Source organism: Odontesthes bonariensis, chromosome 12 (assembly GCF_027942865.1).
Source record: "Odontesthes bonariensis isolate fOdoBon6 chromosome 12, fOdoBon6.hap1, whole genome shotgun sequence".
NCBI lineage: Eukaryota > Metazoa > Chordata > Actinopteri > Atheriniformes > Atherinopsidae > Odontesthes > Odontesthes bonariensis.
Window position 1 is genome coordinate 9,048,476 of NC_134517.1, and position 19,237 is coordinate 9,067,712.

General features: G+C 42.0%; 1 protein-coding gene and 1 non-coding gene across 2 annotated transcripts in view; both read right to left on the reverse strand.

The window, feature by feature from the left end:
* Positions 1–1,645: 1,645 nt before the first annotated feature.
* Positions 1,646–1,727, reverse strand: trnas-aga (transfer RNA serine (anticodon AGA)). Its single transcript has one exon. It is a non-coding gene; the product is annotated as a tRNA-Ser (tRNA).
* A 6,708-nt stretch (positions 1,728–8,435) lies between these two features.
* Positions 8,436–19,237, reverse strand: part of tmeff2a (transmembrane protein with EGF-like and two follistatin-like domains 2a) — a 155,878-nt gene continuing 145,076 nt past the window's right edge. Inside the window, exons 9-10 of the mRNA XM_075479065.1 lie at positions 11,647–11,805; positions 8,436–9,027 (exon numbers count right to left, since the gene is read on the reverse strand). Coding sequence (XP_075335180.1) covers positions 8,931–9,027; positions 11,647–11,805 — 256 coding nt within the window. The 3' untranslated portion in view covers positions 8,436–8,930. The remainder of the gene's footprint in view (positions 9,028–11,646; positions 11,806–19,237) is intronic.

Here is a 19,237-nt window from a genome sequence, read left to right on the forward strand (position 1 = left end):
CTGCCAGGATTACAATGACTGGAGCTGCTGGGTGCTGCACACACACACACACACACACACACACACACACACACACACACACATGCATGTACAAATAGTAGCGTAGACTGAACTGCAGGGGACTGTGACTTCTCATTTTATGATAATTTCGGGGAAGAAAAGGAGAGGATGTTGAAGGTGAAAGTATGCAACACTTGAAGAGACACTCTCCATGAGGGATGTCAGTTCAAAGAGCCTTGCTGGGCTCTCCTAATTGGTAAAATGAGTTGGAGTACAGGTCTCTTATGGATGGTGAGAGCATAAACAAGTGCCCAGTTAATATTCATCATATATTTATATTGCATATGAACGTTCTCTAGATAGTAATAATGGCAAGTTTGAATGCATCATTTCCTGGATTATCTGTGTTAAACTTGCCAAAGTCTGCTTATTAGGCATTAGAGGTTACTAAACACACAAGGCCTCTGGCCCTCAGACAAACAGACACATACCTGGATTGAACGCCTATAAATTTTAGGACGGGATAAATCTTGCTGTGTCTCCCATAATAATGTGGCTTTGATGTTCTTTTTGCACGGGGTAGCTGCTGAATGGATCACTATAGCTGGCATTGTGTGCTTTGTCTTTGCTTGAGGCATCAGTTAAGCCTAAGCTTAAGTGAGAACTTTTTTTTTTTTTTTTAGGTTGTTTCATTTATGTGTAACCAACCGTTGCTGAAAAAAAGATCAATTTTGATTTTAGCAACAGAACATTGTAAAATCACTCTAATACCAATTAAGTAACACATGAACACATCTCAAGGTTTTGTTAATAAGATATATAAATGATGTGATTGTTATGCACCCTTTAGAAATCCTTGTTGTTGTACTGTCAGTAGCCTATGTCAATCCACAGTAGTCGTAAGTACAACTTACCTGAGTAAAGTTAACTGTGTTAAAGTAATACAAAGAAAAAGTCTTAATAAGTATATACTATACTTTGGTTGTATGTAAGCAGTTTTCAAAAGGATATTTTTTCTGTTGTTCTATTATTGGCATATTGCTAACTGAAATTAGCATTTCCTTTATAGGCAACTGGTTGACAAAAAGTGAGGTTTCTTCGAACTCGCTCATAATCCAGGTTAAAAACCATTTCTGTTCATGTGTCTATGCAAAACTGCACGCTATCTTTTAACTTATCTAGACTGTTGCTTGTTTTTAAATTCATTTAAATTATTTTATTTGTTTCTCTTTATATTCTTTTTTGTATTTTAATGCTTCTTCCTCTCCCTGCTGCAACGCTTTTATTTTATGCGGTATATAAATAAATTTGATTTGATTTGATAAGAGAAACGTAACAGACAGTGATCCATTCAAAGCTGAAAACTGCTCTGGAACAAATGGACGATGTTTCTTAGTTCGACCACCACTCATGTTCCAAGCAAGTTCCATCTCATTTCATAAAGGCGTCGGAGTCTTATTCAGACAGACAGACATTTTACTGACATTCTCAAAAAAAATAATAGGTGTGTGACGGAAATGCCATGCTGCTCGACGTTTACATAATTTAAAGCCATCTGGCGCAGTTTTTTAACGAAGCGATACTTCCGTTCTTGTTACCGTTGCTGACCTATCAAAACCCATCAAACTTCGAAAAAAAAAAAATTCGTTGTCGGCAGGATTCGAACCTGCGCGGGGAGACCCCAATGGATTTCTAGTCCATCGCCTTAACCACTCGGCCACGACAACTTATAACCATTCATGTACAACGCACAAAATAACATAGTACATATGAATGTGTATTGATTGTTTTAACTCATGGTGTGTTTTGGTGTTAATAGGAGCGGCTTTGTCATTTACAATCCTCCTTTGGACTGCTAGTCCACGAATATGAGCAGAACCGAACGGTGCCCAGTGCCATATGAAGTTGTGTTGACAACAGCCCCACCTGGTGGCACCTGCTGGCACCTGTTGCTGCATTTGACTTCTGAATGCACGTCTGTGTACAGGGAGTCAGTACGGTGGCCCTGAAGTGCAAATCACAACGACAAAAGTGAAAACACAATGACATTAACCAAAACAGTAAAGGTAGGTGCCCTCTGGCGACATGAACCGTCGCTGATTGGACTGGTGGTGGTCCGTCCTTTGAACCGTAAGGACGATGGTTTACAGAAATATTTTCAAAATATGAGCACTGCTAGTGACAACGTACGCGCTGCTATTAAAGAATATTTTCATGTGAATATATGCCGTCTTACATGCTGCTTTATCTCTCGCTGTTAACAAAACGGTCTCAAAAGATATTGACAAGACGTTATTAAACTTTATATGGAGGAACAATATTAATATATATATATATATATATATAAAAACAGTAATAATGGTGGCCTTAACTTTTTAGACTTTTACACTTTAAATAATACTTTCAAAATAAATTGGCTTAAACAATTTATCAAGAACCCATCTTCAATTTGGAAGTTGTAGGATTTGCTTCTTCTTTTTAGTCATGCACATTCAGGTGCAGATGGAAGCAGCAGTGGGTGGCATGGGATTTGGTGTCTTGGGGATGCTCGGCATGTGGTCTGATGGGAATGAGGATCAAGCAACTGCTCTTCCTCCTTGGCTACAGCCGCCCTGCAGTCTTTAACTTTTGTGAGGTTTATCCTCATTGCAGCAAGGAGCTTAACACCTATTTTGCTATTATCTCAAATCTTGTTCTCCTATGGTGGTGCTCTTTTTTTTATAAATGCCACCAATCCTTCTCTGCCAGAGCTGCGATGTGTGTTTAGAAATTCAGTCTGAGGCTGGCTTAGTTCACTTGTCACTCCTCAGCATGGGACTTGGCTTGTTCCATCAGTGGTTCATTTGCTAAAGAACTGCTCTGGATCAACTGTTCTCTTCAAGTTATCAACCCTTGCTAAAGGTCCAAATGTCAATACCACAGGCCCCTAGGTACTGCTACAAGAAAATATTCAGGCAAAAGTGTCTAATCATTGATTTATCAGCTTCCCACGATTCCTCTGTCCCAGACTCCTTATTGATTGATATTACCCCGCTGATGATCAAGTTGGCCGAGAAGGGTGCATGGCTGGGTACAACAGATATTACAAATACTTTTAGATCATGCTGCTCTCCCCATTCTTATGGCTACTTATTGTGGTAAAATGGTGCTTAGTTTTACTTTTCTAACAACTGACATTTAATTGCTGCAGTAGTCGTTGCATTTTTTACTCTTTGTCAGAGGCGTTGTGCTGGATTCTTTGCAACACCTATAATCTTCCCTCCATCTTGCATCTCTTGGATAGTTTCTTGGTCATCGACATCCCTCTCTCAGAAGACAAATAGTTGGGCCTTCCCCCTGTTTGGAATTTTTGGCATCACCCTTGATAGCGTGCTTTTTGAAGCGTCACTGCCACAAATCTTTTAAGAATCTTCAGATTCCTTCCAGTTTTACAGCTGCAGTGCCCTCCTTTTGGTTTTGGGGGGGGTTTTTACGCTAATGGATGTTTTTGCTGAGGTTTGGCCATGTGAAATTCAGACGTGCGATTCCAATTCGAAATCTACAGAGATCTACTCTATTGTTGTCTCATGTTTTATTGGGCAACCCATCTGTTTACAGGAAACAAATGGTAGTATACTGCAACATGCAGCTACAATGAATAATAAGGCTGCTTAAAGTCATTTGATAAACCGATTATAAAGTCTCATGCATTGTATTACTCGATCGTGCATCACGGATCATTTTGTTTTGCGAGCTGCGTCATCCCTGGTCATGAGAATCATATCGCTGATGCCCCCTCAGTTCAGTTTCAGGTATTCAGATCTCTGAGCCTTAACAAAAAAAAAAAAAAAAACTCTCACTCTTCCACTGTGCATATGTTGGTGTAGAAATGAAGACAGGGTTCATTTACCATGTTAATGCCCTCTTAGAAGCAGTCTCATTAATGGCCTTTGAGTTTTAAGATGTGAGAATACACAATCTCACCTTTAATACTCTGCACAATGTCACTCTGGTTTGTCCATTTAAGGATGCATGTGCAACACTTTTTTTGAAACACTCAAAGTTGGATTGATCGAGCCAAGACAGCCAAATTACTATTGCTAAAGCTACCACTGCTTTTTGTGCTCCTCTGAAGTTTTAGATCTTTCCCCCTGACGAAACCTTTAGCACCTTTGTTCATTATTGAGGGTTGCAAGCCCATGTCAAGATCATGGTTCACTTAAAAAATACTTCACGACTTTGCTCTGGTTGCAGCCTCTATTCTTATCACTCCATAAGTATTGGCACCGCAAGAACTGCTACTCTTATCTGCCCATTGCAATGCTCAAATTCCTGTGCCGCTGGTCATACTCTGCCTATCAATGTGACGTGAGGCTTGGCATGACCAAAATCAGTTCTGCTCAAAAAAAATTGGAGGTTCTCTAATTTAAGTCTTGAATGGAAATTTGCAACTTAACTTGTCTATTCTTTTCTTCCATTTCAGGTGGTTTGCTAGGTTCTTTTGCAAAGCCATGCTACATTGCAGCTCACACCTGATAATATATTCGCTCAAAGTCAAGGTGCTTCCATGGAAGCCCACACAGCGGCTGGTGCCAAGGCCCACACATAGAAATTCACCATATTCTCCTCGAGCGAGTCTTAGCCGTTTTGGAAGGCAAAAAATATTTCACTCATCCCTCCAAAGTCTAATTGAAAAAAGTATGAATAGGGGGAACTGAGACCGAGACCCCAAACTTTAATCATTTACTTTAATAAAAGCTTATGAACATGAACTGATTTTACTTATGTTTATGGTTACTTGATCTAAAACCCAAATTCCAAAAAGCTTGGGATGTTGAATAAACTGTAAATAAAACAGAATTCAATGAGTTGCAAATCTTATAAAACAGTATTTCATTCACAATAGAATATAGAAAACATATCGAATGCTAAAGGTGAGAAATTTGACCATTTCATGAGGAACATTGGCTCATCTTGAACTTGATGGCAGCAACACATTGCCAAAATGCTCAGGACAGGGGCAACGAAAGGCTGAAGAAGCGGGCCTAAAAATAAACATCCAGAAGAACATGTTGCTTCTCTGGTGGTATTAGGTGCATTCGTGTCTTTGGAACTGACAACTTTCCCATCTGGAAAGGCACCATCACTGCTGAAATGTAGATGCAGGTTTTAGAATAACACATGCACCCATCCAGGTGACGTCTTTTTCAGAGAAGGCTTTGAACATCCTACATTTGTTACCACGGCGTGGCTTTATAGAAGATGAGGCTTGACTGGCCCGCCTGCAGTCTAGACCTCTCACCAACTGAAAACACTTAGTGCACGATGACATGCACATCACAACAAAGACGCAGTTAGAATGCTATATCAGACAAGAGTGGAACAACATTCCTCTCTCAAACATCCAGCCACTGTTCTCCTCAGTTCCCAGATGTTTAAAGATTGTTAAAAGAAGAGGGGATGCTACACAGTGGTAAACATGGCTCTATCCTGACTCTATCCTCAGACATGTTGCTGGCATCCCATTCAAGATGAGCACATTTATTTTTCATGAAATATTAAAATGTCTCACAGTCAACATTTAATGTTTTCTATGTTGTGTTGTGACTTGAATATCGGTTTATGAGACTCGTAGATCATTGCACGATCATCCCATTTTTCTTTTAACTGGAGTTGTAGACATAAAGCACATTTAGGTTTAGGTTACTAAACACACAAGGCCTCTGGCCCTCAGACAAACAGACACATACCTGGATTGAACGCCTATAAATTTTAGGACGGGATAAATCTTGCTGTGTCTCCCATAATAATGTGGCTTTGATGTTCTTTTTGCACGGGGTAGCTGCTGAATGGATCACTATAGCTGGCATTGTGTGCTTGATCTTTGCTTGAGGCATCAGTTAAGCCTCAGCTTAAGTGAGAACTTTTTTCTTTTTTTTTAGGTTGTTTCATTTATGTGTAACCAACCGTTGCTGAAAAAAAGATCAATTTTGATTTTAGCAGAACATTGTAAAATCACTCTAATACTAATTAATTCACACATGAACACATTTCAAGGTTTTATTCAGAAGATATATAAAAAACAGTGTGATTTATATGCACCCTTTAGAAATTGTTGTTGTTGTTTTGTCAATATCTCAATCCACAGTAGGCTAAGTACAACTTACCCGAGCAAAGTTAATATGTTTTGTATGAGAGCACATATTTTAAGTGATAAGAAAATAATTGCATTGGTTTAAACATGATTTTGGAATAGAAAATATCTTGAGTTGCATGATTTCAATGTTTCTTTCTTGAATGGTTTCTTTCAAAAGTTACTGGATATGTCAAGAATGACTTTCACAGTGGAGTGGTCTCATAAATGTTCAGTGAGGTTGGTGTAGGTCAGGTCAGAGCTATAGAGTAATACACATGTATTACTCTATAGCTCTGGGTCAGGTGACAGAGGAGGAGGGTCCATGGCAGTCCGCTCTCTTTGGTCTTCCTTGGTCCTCATAAGTGCTTCTCACCGAGCTTTCAGTTGTACTTGGGCTCATCATCCGGTAGCGGCATGAATCTGTCCCCACAAACGCGGGGGCGAAGTGCGTCTTTAAAGAATGAAGTGCTGCTTCTCCTGGGTTGGGTTGGATTTCACTGTGACTTCATGAAAAATGATGAATAACAAGTTAACAAAAATGCATGCTTCTAAATCCACTCCCTTTGGTATGAGGGCCTAAATTAAGATCTAGTTCTGAAAATGACTTTCAGAAGTCTCATCTTTAGTTCAGCTAAAAGTTTCAAAAAGATAGAAAATACAAAGCATGTCTGGAATGTGTCACAACACATCTGGGAGAGTTGTTGAATGTGGAAGAAAGCCCTCTGGTCAGATGAGACTAAAGGGGATTCATGGTAGCACGTATGTGTCAGCATGTGTCACTCCCACCCCATGCAGAGTGAAGGATTATGGGTACGCTGCAGATGAAAACAGATTTGTGTACAGTCCTTTAAAAAACTAACAGGGTGTAGCAGTCAGTCAGGAGAAGATTACTCGAGCTTGAAGGGGACGATCACAACAAATTTCATAACAAAAAGGAAGAAGCATAAAAAAAAGAACGGGACACAGATGAAAATAACAAACAATAGAAACTGGATCTTATTTTCTACAATCACTCCATCAGAGAGTAACCTTTTGTTCACTTTGACACTTGTGTTTTCAGCCACAGGATAAAGCTAACGAACAACACTAAAACGAGTGTGATTAGCCTACACGTCTCCCCCCGTACAGTGTTCTATGGACACCCCCAAGTGGCAGCAAAGTGCCACAACAGGTAGATGGTGTTTGGAAAATACCAAGATAGCACAGATACTGAGATGCTGAGAGCAAGAAATTGAACCCTTTGGCCAGAAAGGAAAACACTGCATGTGGCACAAACAGTACGACTCCCAACTCTCCATTAACACAAACTCCACAGTTGGGCATGGTGGTAGCAGCATCATGATGCGGGGGTCTTTTTATTCCTTCTGCAGAGAAATTCTTCAGAAAAACATGTTTCAGAAAAACAGTTTTCTAAATGAGCCCACACATACCCAGAGACACTTCAGGCTGGGAATACTGCAAGACAAGAGGGACTCTACAAAGCATTGCCTATGGAGGGTGAATGCTTATGCACACATTTTCTGTTTCATTTATTGTTGTAGTTCTTACTTCTGTGGGGTTTTTTTTGCAATAATATATGTATGGCAGATTGGTCGCCATGTTATGTTGATGAAATTATACAAACATGCCACAGAACCAATTTAATTTCAGGTTATAGGGCAGAAAAAAACAGGAAAACTGCCAACGAGGGTGAATGTTTTTGCAAGGTTTTGTTTATTTTGGCCCTCGAAGTTAATCCGTCAGTCTGTTCATATGTATCTGAATGAAGGGACTTAGCTGCATTCCACCGCTAAAAAAAAAAGAAGCAAAAATTATTTTGGTAAACTGAAACCTTGATTGTCGAGCAGCTAAAAATGAGTCATGCATCTGGACATTTTCAAGAGCTGCCTCCATCATGTGCATGCTTTTTTGTGGCACCTGTGACTGAGTGAGATGAGTTGTATCGGGTTAGCATCAGATTTAGTACACATAGAACAGATGCAAGTTGTGTTATTGCTGATATTTAAATGCAGTGATAGATACATAGCATGGCTATGACACAAATAAATACAAACTGCATGTCATTGCACAGACAAGGACTGACACGGCATGTTACATTTGGTGATATAAATTATTTATTTACATTTACAGAAAAATGACCCCATCAAGACAACGTAGTAATAACTATTGGAAATAGAACCCAAGATACAGTAGCTGACGCCATTGTCACAACCAAACAGAGAGCTCTATAATAACATTGTGCCCTCTGTCAAAGGTCTCCTATAACACAAGGTGCAAGGCATCACGTGTTGCCCCCCCACCCCCACCCCCACTCCCCGGACTGAACACACACTGCAGTTAAAGCCCATTACCCTGCTTTGCACTACCCCGGTTTGCTTGTACCCCTCATCTACAAACAACAGACGCCAGCTAGCCCTCCTCTACCAAAGCGCACACATCTAAGAGACACACACATTCACATTCAGTGTCCTCATTGGCCACCCCCTCCCCTCTCCTCTCCCAAGAATGGTTCAGTTTTTCAGGTAAAAGAAAAACCCAGAAAAAGGTGCAAGGAAGGCAACTGGCAGGGCAGAGGGGGAGACTGGCTGATGACATCATCATTCCAACGTGCGAGTGTCACCGTTGCCTGGTGTGCCGACTCTTGTCTTTACAATGCCACCGTCCTCCGTGGGCATTTAGAAATTTCATAGTGGGAGAGAGGGCGAGGAGTGAGGGGAGGCAGATGCTAACCCGTCAGGGTTGGCCTACGAGGAGGAACATCTAACGCCACAGCGCCCCACAGTGCGTCGGGGGACTCTGTCCTGTGTGTGTGGGCTCAGATAAGTCGTGTGGAGGCTCGCATGGTGTTCTCGGAACTGAAGTGGACGTTGTTCTGCTTCTGACGGTTGATCCGGTTGGTCCGTGGGCACTTCCTGGACAGAGAAAAGAAAAGGAGTAAAATAGCACCGTGTTAATAGAGAAACAACTACACACAGATTACAGTAAGATTCTGCATTTGGGATTTAAGGCAGTTATGATGTTTTATAAAAAAAAGCTGGGTGATGCTCAATAATTGTCTCGTTGTTACAGCCGGGGATCCAGGTTTCAAATTACAACTTGTGTATATCATTCCTCTGAACTTCTCATTGACATTTTCAGCCATAACAAGCTGTTTTTAGGGAATTCTTTTCTGTGCTGAACTTCTCCGAGATGTGACAGAATGTAAATGTACTTTATGTAAATGTGCTTTATATATACAGCCCTTTACAGACAATCCTTACGATGTACCAAAGTGCTTTACAGCAGGTAATAAATAAAGAGAAGAATAAGTAAAAACAAATAAAAACAGTAAAAGAACAGTGAAAGCAATAAGATATAACAAAATCGATTAAGATAAAATAAGATAAAAGTGTCATCATACTACTGGGTATTAAAAGCAATCCTAAATAAGTAGGTTTTTAGCTTATATTTGAAGAGGCCCAGGTCAGAAATCAGACGCAGCTCGACGGGGAGCTTATTCCAGAGCCTGGGGGCAGCGACGGAAAAGGCTCGGCCACCCCAGTGTTTGTATTCTGACCTGGGCACTTCCAGCAGAAACTGATTTGTTGACCTAAAAGCATTCTTTGCATTTTCTGTTGCATGCATAACAGGCAAAGAACAGAGAGGACCCATTTGCTCCCATCTGTTTGTCCTTTAAAGTGAAAAGGAAATGTACAGAAATCCTATAAAACTCTGGCAACAATCATAAGATGCAATAAATAAGACCCAGCAGCTCAGGCTGTCCTTCAGAGACGGAGTCCCTTGACTGGTTAAATTCATTATGGTGAGACCCCCTTGTCTTGCAAAGCGTCTATAAAGCCGCATTTAAAAAAATAAAAAATTTGTCGAATGGATATCGCTGAGCTGTCGGAGACATTAGTGCCACTGTAGCTATATTCAGTGCTATAAATTCTCTTTGTGCTTCTTTATCATCACTCTTGACCCTCTCACCCTGTTCCTTTGCAACTGCTTCCTCACTCATTTTTTCTCTCCTCCTCCTCCTCCTCCTCCTCCTCCTCCTCCTCCTCCTCCTCCTCCTCCTCCTCCTCCTCCTCCTCTTCCTCCTCCTCCTCTGCACAGAGGAGCAGTTTTGTCTTGGCCCAAACTCTCTTAAAATCTTTTATTAAATGTCATAAATTGCTAAGGTCAGCCGGAGGCAGACAAGCTGCAGGCTACTACATATGTGTGCGCTTCTTTTGTGGGGGCCGTGCATGTGTGTGTGGGTTTTACTGAGAATACAAAATGCCTGTTAAAACCCAACTGTCCCAACTGCCTTAGATGTCTCTGTGTGTCCGTGCTTGTGTGCACACGCAGTGTATGTACAGATGTGTGTGCGTGCCCTTGGGGAAAGTGACAATGCTTTCTCAGGCAAAGAGCGAGGTGACCTTTCTGCTGTTTCCTCCAGGCTCGGGAGCGTTTGAATCCCAAATACTCGCAACATGGACACTATTCCTCCCAGGCTCATTATTATTGTATGTTTGTGCATGATTCATGCAGCGAGCATTTAAATCTGTTAGCACACCACTGAAAAGTAAAGCCAATCCTTAGATGCCAAAAACTGTTCTTCAAATGGCCACTAGCTGGCTCCAAGAGCGAGGGGACTATAGATGCTTAAACTGGATTTACAGTTGACGCGTCTGTCACGGCGGTGGCGGTCCGTGACGTCAAAATGACGTTTCAGGCATGGCGCTTGCCTTGAAAAGACGGCGCAGCGCGTTGTCGTGCACCAGTCGACTTTTGTAACTTGGCTGCGCCGAGAACGACAAACCGGATGGACCAATGTGAGACCAGGCTCAGTCAGGAGGTGCGTTTGTACAGGCACCTGAGCGACACTGCAGTGAAACAGCACAGGGACCACGTAAACTCCCAAAACTGGTGGACAGAGATGGGCAGAACTTTGGGGAAAGAGGGAGAGTTCTGTAAGAATGTGTGGAAGAAGCTACGGGACAGATACGTGAAGGCAAAGAAGAGGGCAGAGACTCCAAGTGGTGATGCCGGGGGCTTCAGACCTTCACCTCTATTGACTGAATTGTCTTGGCTCACGAACTTCGTGAAACACAGAAACACACTAAGCATTCCATCTTCCAGATACTGCAGCAGTATCATTGATGACGGTGTTCCTGCTCTTGACAGCGGCATTGTTTTTCTTCTCAACTTTCGTGGTTGTGGAGTAGCGGTAATCTTCACGTAGCAGCGCCACCTCTGTGACGGAGAAAATTGCAACTACTGGCGCATCGACTTGCGCCACCGTATGTAGCCGGCACGAAATCGTGACGTAATTTGTCACGAAATCAACACCGCTAACGCTAGCAGACGCTGCAACCATGCTAGAGGCTTTACTTACACCTCATCCTGACTGAAAGTGAGCGAGCGAAACTGACGCGATACGACGACGAAATTTCGTGATTAATTAGATGCTCAGCCCTAAAATATACACATGATAGCCATATTACAAACCCAAAGATTCAAAATAGGAGTTACAAATGGCGTGTGTCTTTTCGGACATGACTCACCTGGTAATGCAGAGCACCACCACACAGATGATGACCACCTGGAGTGCTCCAATGATAGAGGCGATGAGGACATAGTGCAGTTTGCCAGAGCCAGGCACCACATAGAGCACGTTATACTCTTTGATGTCGCACTTGGGGCCCCTGAAGCCTGAGTGACAGCTGCAATCACACACACAGACACCACACACGTCACAGGAGAAAGCGAGTCATTTTCTTTTGCACTGAGCGACAGGTTAATAATTTTCTGTATTTCTAATTGAAACGTCAGTCTATTTCTGATACAGACATTGTGTTTTTTTTCTTTGCTGTGACTGTTTTGATTAAATGACTGATGGGGCTTCCATTGGTAAGTAAAGGGAAATAAAATGTCAGAATGTTCACACAGACACAGTCAGTGTCTGTTTGTTAAAAATCCAAAGTGATTCTTAATTGTACTTCTAGTCAACTTAATTTACTTTTATAATATACATAAATGTTTACATTTCAGGCCTGAAACACACTCATAAAAAAACAATTGGGACAGTAAAGCTTTAACCACTTTGTAATGTTGCCATTCCTTCTCACAACACTTAAAAGGGATTTTGTTAATGATGATACCAAGCAATTAAACAGAGTTGTTGTTGTCACATTTTCCATTTTAAAATTGTCCGTACATTCTCTGCTGGGAACAGGTCTGGACTGCAGGTCGGCCAATCCAGTACCTGCACCCTATTCTTCCTCATCAAAGCCTCGTAATGTGTGTAGAATGTAGTTCTGCTCTAAAATGCATGGACGTCCCTGGAAAAGATGACTTGAATGCAGTTTATGTTCCTCTAAATTCCCCATGAACTTTCCTTCATTAATGCTGCCATCACAGAATTGTAAATGAGCTTTGAGCCAGTCCGGCCTTTGGACTTGTTGTTGATAACAGCCCTGATGGTCTTTTTCGTCTTTCTTCCTAAGCAGACATCCATTTCTTCCAAAAAAAAAAGTTCATGAATACTGATTGGTCCAATCACAATACACGTCTCAACTGTATGATAGTCCATCTTAAATGCCTCTGAGCCCAGAGAGGTCGATGCTGTGTCTGGACGAGGTTAACATGAGGCTTCTTTTATGCACAGTAAAGTTCCAAGTGCCATTCATGAGTGTAACTCCATTTTGTAGTGCCTGACAAAGGTTTCCCACACTAATCCCTTGTCCATTTGGTTTTATCAGCTGATGATGAATTATGGTTCTCAATGCAGTGCCGTCTGAGGGACTGAAGATCATGTCCTAAGAAGATCACTAAGAAGTCCTGCTTAGTCTTGGACCCGCGCCCTGTATTGATTGAAATTCCGCCAGATTCCATGAATTCTTTAATGATACCTTGCACTGTAGGCGACGAAATATGCAAACTGGAGATATTTGCTCCTCAAAGTCTTTCATGGTTACTGCTTTTAAGCGAAATAGGAATTACCCTCAGGATTCAACGTGGAAGCAAAAAAAGCAGGACTCGAATGCAGGACTATTTGATGAGGAGGCGAAGACAGGCGGTGAAGATATATGATGGATTTATTAGAACTGAACCGAAGGCGCTGCTGAGACAGGATAGCAAACTATAAATGGGAAGTAACAACAACAAATAAAAGACTGACTGATATGACCCATTAGAAATAACATAATAATTCAGATTTTTTTTAAACCTCACTAGGCCTACATTGTCCCAATCTGAACATTTTTTGTTGCAGGCCTAAAATGCAAAAAATAGATTTTTTTTTTTACATTTTTTCATTACCTTATTTTTTTTTTTACATACTGTCAAGCTGCTGCCACCTAACCTCATAGCTGCTGTAACTACTGCTGCAGTTGCTGTAGTTATAGTGTACCGCAGGGCCCATAACAATGCAGTGTGTCTGTAGTAGCCCACCAGTCGTTTATCTATAAATACCTCATTTAAGTCTCCACCCACACGGAGAGCCCTCAGTCCTCCCATTATAAAAACATGTCGTCATTCTGCTAACATTTCGCCTAACATTAGCCTACTTCTTACCGGGCTGGCTATTCTGACCTCCTCAATCTGTCCCTGGGTCACGTCTGCCTCCTCCTCCACCTCTGAATCCACCTCGATAGCTTCTTCCTCTGTGTTTGGCCTACACTGTTCTACGGAGACACTCGTGCACTGGGGGCTGCTGAGGATGTTGACGGCCCTGGCCCTGCACTTGATGGCCCTGCACCCGGTGCTGTGGTCGTGGTGGAAGCACTTACAAACATGTCAGTAAGCTTCACACATTTTGCTGCTTGTAGGCTTTTTAGCCTTTTATCTCACAGCTTCTGTGCACCACCCTTTCGTTTCTGTTTGTTTATCCATTTCGGCTTTTGACTGTTCTCTCCTAGTCCGTTCAGCTCAAATGGTAGGATTGATGACCTGTGTCAACGGTGAGGGGAGGGGCGGGCCAAGAGGTGCTGAGAGATTTCATTGGACTAGCCCCGTCAACATGAAATCGTGGGCTCACTTTTTTTTTTTTTTTTTTACATTAATAAAAAAAAAACCAAACAAAAAAAACGACATCACCGGCCCTCGAGGGGCGTCGGCCCACCGGGAAAATGCCCGGTATGCCAGACTGTCAGTCCAGCCCTGGTCTCGATACAGCGGGGGGCAAAACTGCACTATAGCCCAGAAAAGGCATGCCAGATTTGCACAATATTGCCATGAACAAGGGTCTCCTACTACCTGAACCAGCCCAGGCAGACCAGAAGGTGTGGTGCCAGAAGACCCCCCCTCATTAACCGCCCCATCAAAGAGCCATAATGATGAGGCAACAACTCATTGCACGGCTTTATTTGCAGTCATCGAGCGCCTGCCCATGGCGAGATGTTTTTTTTTTTAAGCCATTTTCATATCAAACCATTTCTTTTTTATTTTGGTAACATCACGAACTACAGGTGACACGGAATTAAAGGATAAGACCGTTTTTTTGACATTGGGCCCTTGATTTCACATTATAACATGATGTTCTACTCACCCCTGCTTGTTGTTGGTCATTTGGAGCTGTTCCGAAGATATTCGAGAGGCGTCTGGCTGCTCTCTTGAGATATTCGGCCATGAAACGGTTTCCTATGGGCAAGTTTATACAGGCACAAACTATGCTGTTTATAATTTATTAATTACTCTACACTAGCACTGATAACGTGGAGGTGCGTCGCTTACTTAAAAAAATCCGGGTTACTAATTTTGAATTTTAGCCGAATGAATAAATAGGCAGCAGGTCTGTGGGCTGTCTGTGGCAGTAGCACGATGAGGACGTCAGTAACACCCACTTTACGACAAAAAAAAATCAAAATTACAATAACCCGGATTTTTTTAAGTAAGCGACGCACCTCCACGTTATCAGTGCTAGTGTAGAGTAATTAATAAATTATAAACAGCATAGTTTGTGCCTGTATAAGCTTGCCCATAGGGAACCGTTTCATGGCCGAATATCTCAAGAGAGCAGCCAGACACCTCTCGAATATCTTCGGAACAGCTCCAAATGACCAACAACAAGCAGGGGTGAGTAGAACATCATGTTATAATGTGAAATCAAGGGCCCAATGTAAAAAAAACGGTCTTATCCTTTAACAGCACTCGTAATTGCTTCCCATTTCTTCGCTTTAGCAGGTCCCGTAATTCCACTGCTGACACTGCTAAAAATGACAGATTTTCCTTTTTGGATCTCTGAAAGCAGAACTTCAGTCTCAGAGCCCGTAAAGTTGTTCTTTTTGCGCCTTGATGCCATTCTCATGACTCAACACTCAAAAAGTGAGAGAAATTTAGAATAAAAATACGAAAATGTTCTTGCATGAGGCCCAATAAGTCCTCTTTAATTTCTGGAGGTCCACCATGAAATAATTCAAATATGTCCAGGGGCAGCCTGTTTACGACACTCCCCCTGACATGATAGGATTTGGCCAGGACATAGTCTTAGAAAACACACACACACACAAGTGTACACACAAAGAACACAAACACACAGACTAATAGAGATGATCTTTATTTTCAGATGAGCTAAAATCGTCTCGCCTTTTGTCTTTTTTCCTCTCCAGCTCTCCTTTTTACCTGCTTTCCCTCTCTCTGGGGAGGTAGTTACCTACCAACACCTGCACATCCCTGTATGGAGCACACACACGCTCCTTTACTTTCACTTTCCCCTCGACCTGACAGTGTGAGATGAACGTTGCAACCTTGTTCTGTTTGGGGGATGTGCTTAGTTTCCACACTGATATGTACAAACACACACACACACACAGAAAGTCATACACCACACAGATCCCTCTGCTTTCTGTCTCATTAGGATACAGACACTAATCCCCATCACCAGCAGGGGGCAGCAGATACCCTCCACACTTCCTGTCTGATCAGCTCTGCTCTGTATGCAACAAGAATGTCTGGCTGGGTGAGCTAGGATGATCGAGGTTAGAGAGAACTGAAAGAGCTTGGGAGAGTGAGGGACATCAAGACCCCCTGGCTGCAACACTATCAGGCTGTAAAAGATGGCAGACCTGAGGTGCGCTCACTTTGTGTGTGTGTCCCTATTGTGCCTTTGCAAACATGCATTGATATGAAGGCTGTAGTCAAGTGTATTCTGTGTGCTTATGTGTATGCTGTGCATTTGCACCGTTTTTTATGCTTGTTTACCTCGGCTGGTAGCTGCAGCGGTGTGTGTAAACAATTTTGTTGTTACCCACATTTTAGGGTGATTCTGCTCTTATCAGGCCCAAATGTGATAAAGCCCTTTAAGGGGACATGTGATGGAAAAATAATGTTTTCTGTGCTTGAGAACATATAATTGGGAGACTGAGTTCACTATCAAAATCAAAAACACAACCCTGGCATTTTGTTTTGAGCCTGTTAGATCAATGGGGCGACGAGCTGTGCACTGTCCAACTACAGATGAAGGAAATATAAATACTTGAGAATAAAATTGAGAGTCAGGTGTTTATCTATTAGTTTGCTGTGTGGTTCAAGTTCAAGGCTATTTACTGTATGTTCTTTCAAACTGTAATAATGTGCTCCAATGGTTATTAAGTGCTACAGATCTCAAAGGAGGCAGAACCTGAGAAAGAGAGGGGCAGAGTGGAGTCGAGTGGGTCCCTCCACACCAGACCAAATGATCAGCGAAAATGGAGGTGTAAATTAATGGAATGGGAAAGAAAAAGCTGTAGTGTGTCTCTTTGTTTTTTGGACCAAAGCATGTAAGATTAGCTTCCAGTAAAGCCAATATGGCTAATGTGTTAGCAGGTACAAATTTGCAGTGCCACAACACTCATAGCACAATGCTGTTCTTTGTGCGGCTCAGTGGTTATAGTTGGTCATCCAATAACTGGAAGGTTGGCAGTTCAATTCCCACTCTCAACACTTGAAACTGACAGTTGGAGGGGTGTCAGTCCACCCATCAATTTTAGGTGTGAAGCTTTTTCGTTGTATTATTAACATTATTTATTATTATTATTATCTATTTTTGTGTCATAATACAACACTGATGAAAACAGCAAGTGAGAGTTTGAGCTACTCTCTGTTAGGAGGGTCCTGGGGTCCATTTTACAAAGCAGGTTCAACCAACTCTGAGTCTATTCCTGAACTCTGAGTTGATCTACTCTGAGATAGAAAACTCTGAGTTTCTGGTTCCAGAAACGCTGATTTCAGTGAGTTTAATCAACTCTGAGTAGGTTCACCTTGAGTTTAGCGCGTGCACCACAACTTTAAAAAGCCAGCATCAATGGAGCCCCGATTCGATGAGTCACCATGGCAACGGGGAAGAGTAGGGCTACGTTTTTCACCAACCTCAAATTGGAAATCTTAATGCGCTCATACGGCGAGTTTCAACACATTTTTAGAAATAAGTGCAACACCGCTGCAGTTGCAAAAGTGTAAGTTTAAATGTAGTCCTTTGCAATCACAATAATATTACAGGGGGAAACTGCTTGAATAATAGACTATTTGTTTATTTAATTTAGGTGCAATCCCGAGGGGAAAGGGCATTTGGCAGCAGTTTAAGATGAAATATAAAAACATTGTTCAAACAGGTGAGACCTCGGCATGGAGGTACCTCATTTTGATCATGTTTTACACTGTAAAGTAAATATTAAGTGGCTATTTCACTGTGCAGTTGTTTTATCATAATGCTGTTTACACACACATAAATGTCTTCTCATCTATATCATGTTCTGTTAAATAATTAAACCTATTTAAACTAACACAGACTTCTACTCAGCCAACAGATAGAAGTCAGATGCCCGTAAAACGATCTCCCGACGAATATTTAATTCTCTGCGCAGTAATGCTGCACCTTCATCCACGGGATCGTTGTCAAAAGGACATGCCATGTTCGTGAAAAAAGTCACCTCCTACTGTGCCTAATGGACATCTAGAAGTAGAAGAACAAGGTTACCCAAAACTCGCTCTGCTGACTGAATGAATGAGGAAATCAAATGGCGTGTGGCTGAAAGAGGGCGGAGACAGAGAGAAACTCGAGGTTCATTGAGTAAAACCTGGTCCCGACCAGGTTAGGTTCATAGAGTCTGTTACTACGGTAACTGAGTGAGAGCTTAAAGCAATACTATGTAACATTTCTACCTTAAAATAACAGCTTGAAAAAAATTGTGCGGCTAGAATGAGTTTTAATATTACGATTGGCCTGTCTCCTATGCCCTTCGGGGGTCTGAGTTGTAAAAACTGCGCTATGTAACTTTGCTGGACCGGCCCGGGAGCTGAGCGGAAGTACTTTGACTTGCTTTCTGGGACACCTACCGCAAAAACAAATGGACCCCTCTCACGCTCCCAGGTACATTTGATTACTCTTACCTTCTCGGTCGACATAGCTTGCACCTTTTGACTCCTCGCCGGTTCTTCAACAAACGTGAAACGTGAAAGCGAAAGGGTGTTGTATTTACGACAGTGTAACCGTACATTACCTCCAAGCCTGTAGGGGGAGCTCCATAGTGGGCTTTTTGAGAAGTTACATTGTATCGCTTTAAGTTACCTCTCTTTGTGAAACAGGCTAGAGTTACCCCTCTTTCTCTGGTTTGAGTTACCTCCCTTTGTGAAACGGAAAACTTAAGAGTTTCCCTCATTTCAGGGTTAATAAACTCAGAGTTTTCACTAAACTTGCTTTGTGAAAAGGACCTTTTGGAGGCCCTGTGTAGCCATAGAAATAAAAACAACAAGCTCAACAGTGCTAAGAAGTTATGCAGAGCTCACTGAAACTAGAGAGAGCTGTTTTCCCACAGAAAGCTGGGTTCACACACAAGACTTTAAGCCAGATTTTCACCTTTTAGATAAATTTGGAGGTCACATATAAGCTGCTGAGGCAAATAGGCGATAACTGGCAGTCACCAATCAAAGTATGTGAACACTTCAAAGACAGGGGAATGGTTGTTGAGAGGGCTGTGAAAGAGGAGATAATGCTGCTTCCCATTCGTCCAAAGCCAGAACTCTGAGCTGGGAATGACATAACCCAAATTGACACTGCTCCAGTTGGAAGCTTGAAAACCAATAGTTTGCTCATTGTTGTGCTTATATCACCATGCTAGCTGTTATTAGTAATATAAGCTACAATACCCTCTGTTTTGCACATTCAAACATTGTAGTGAT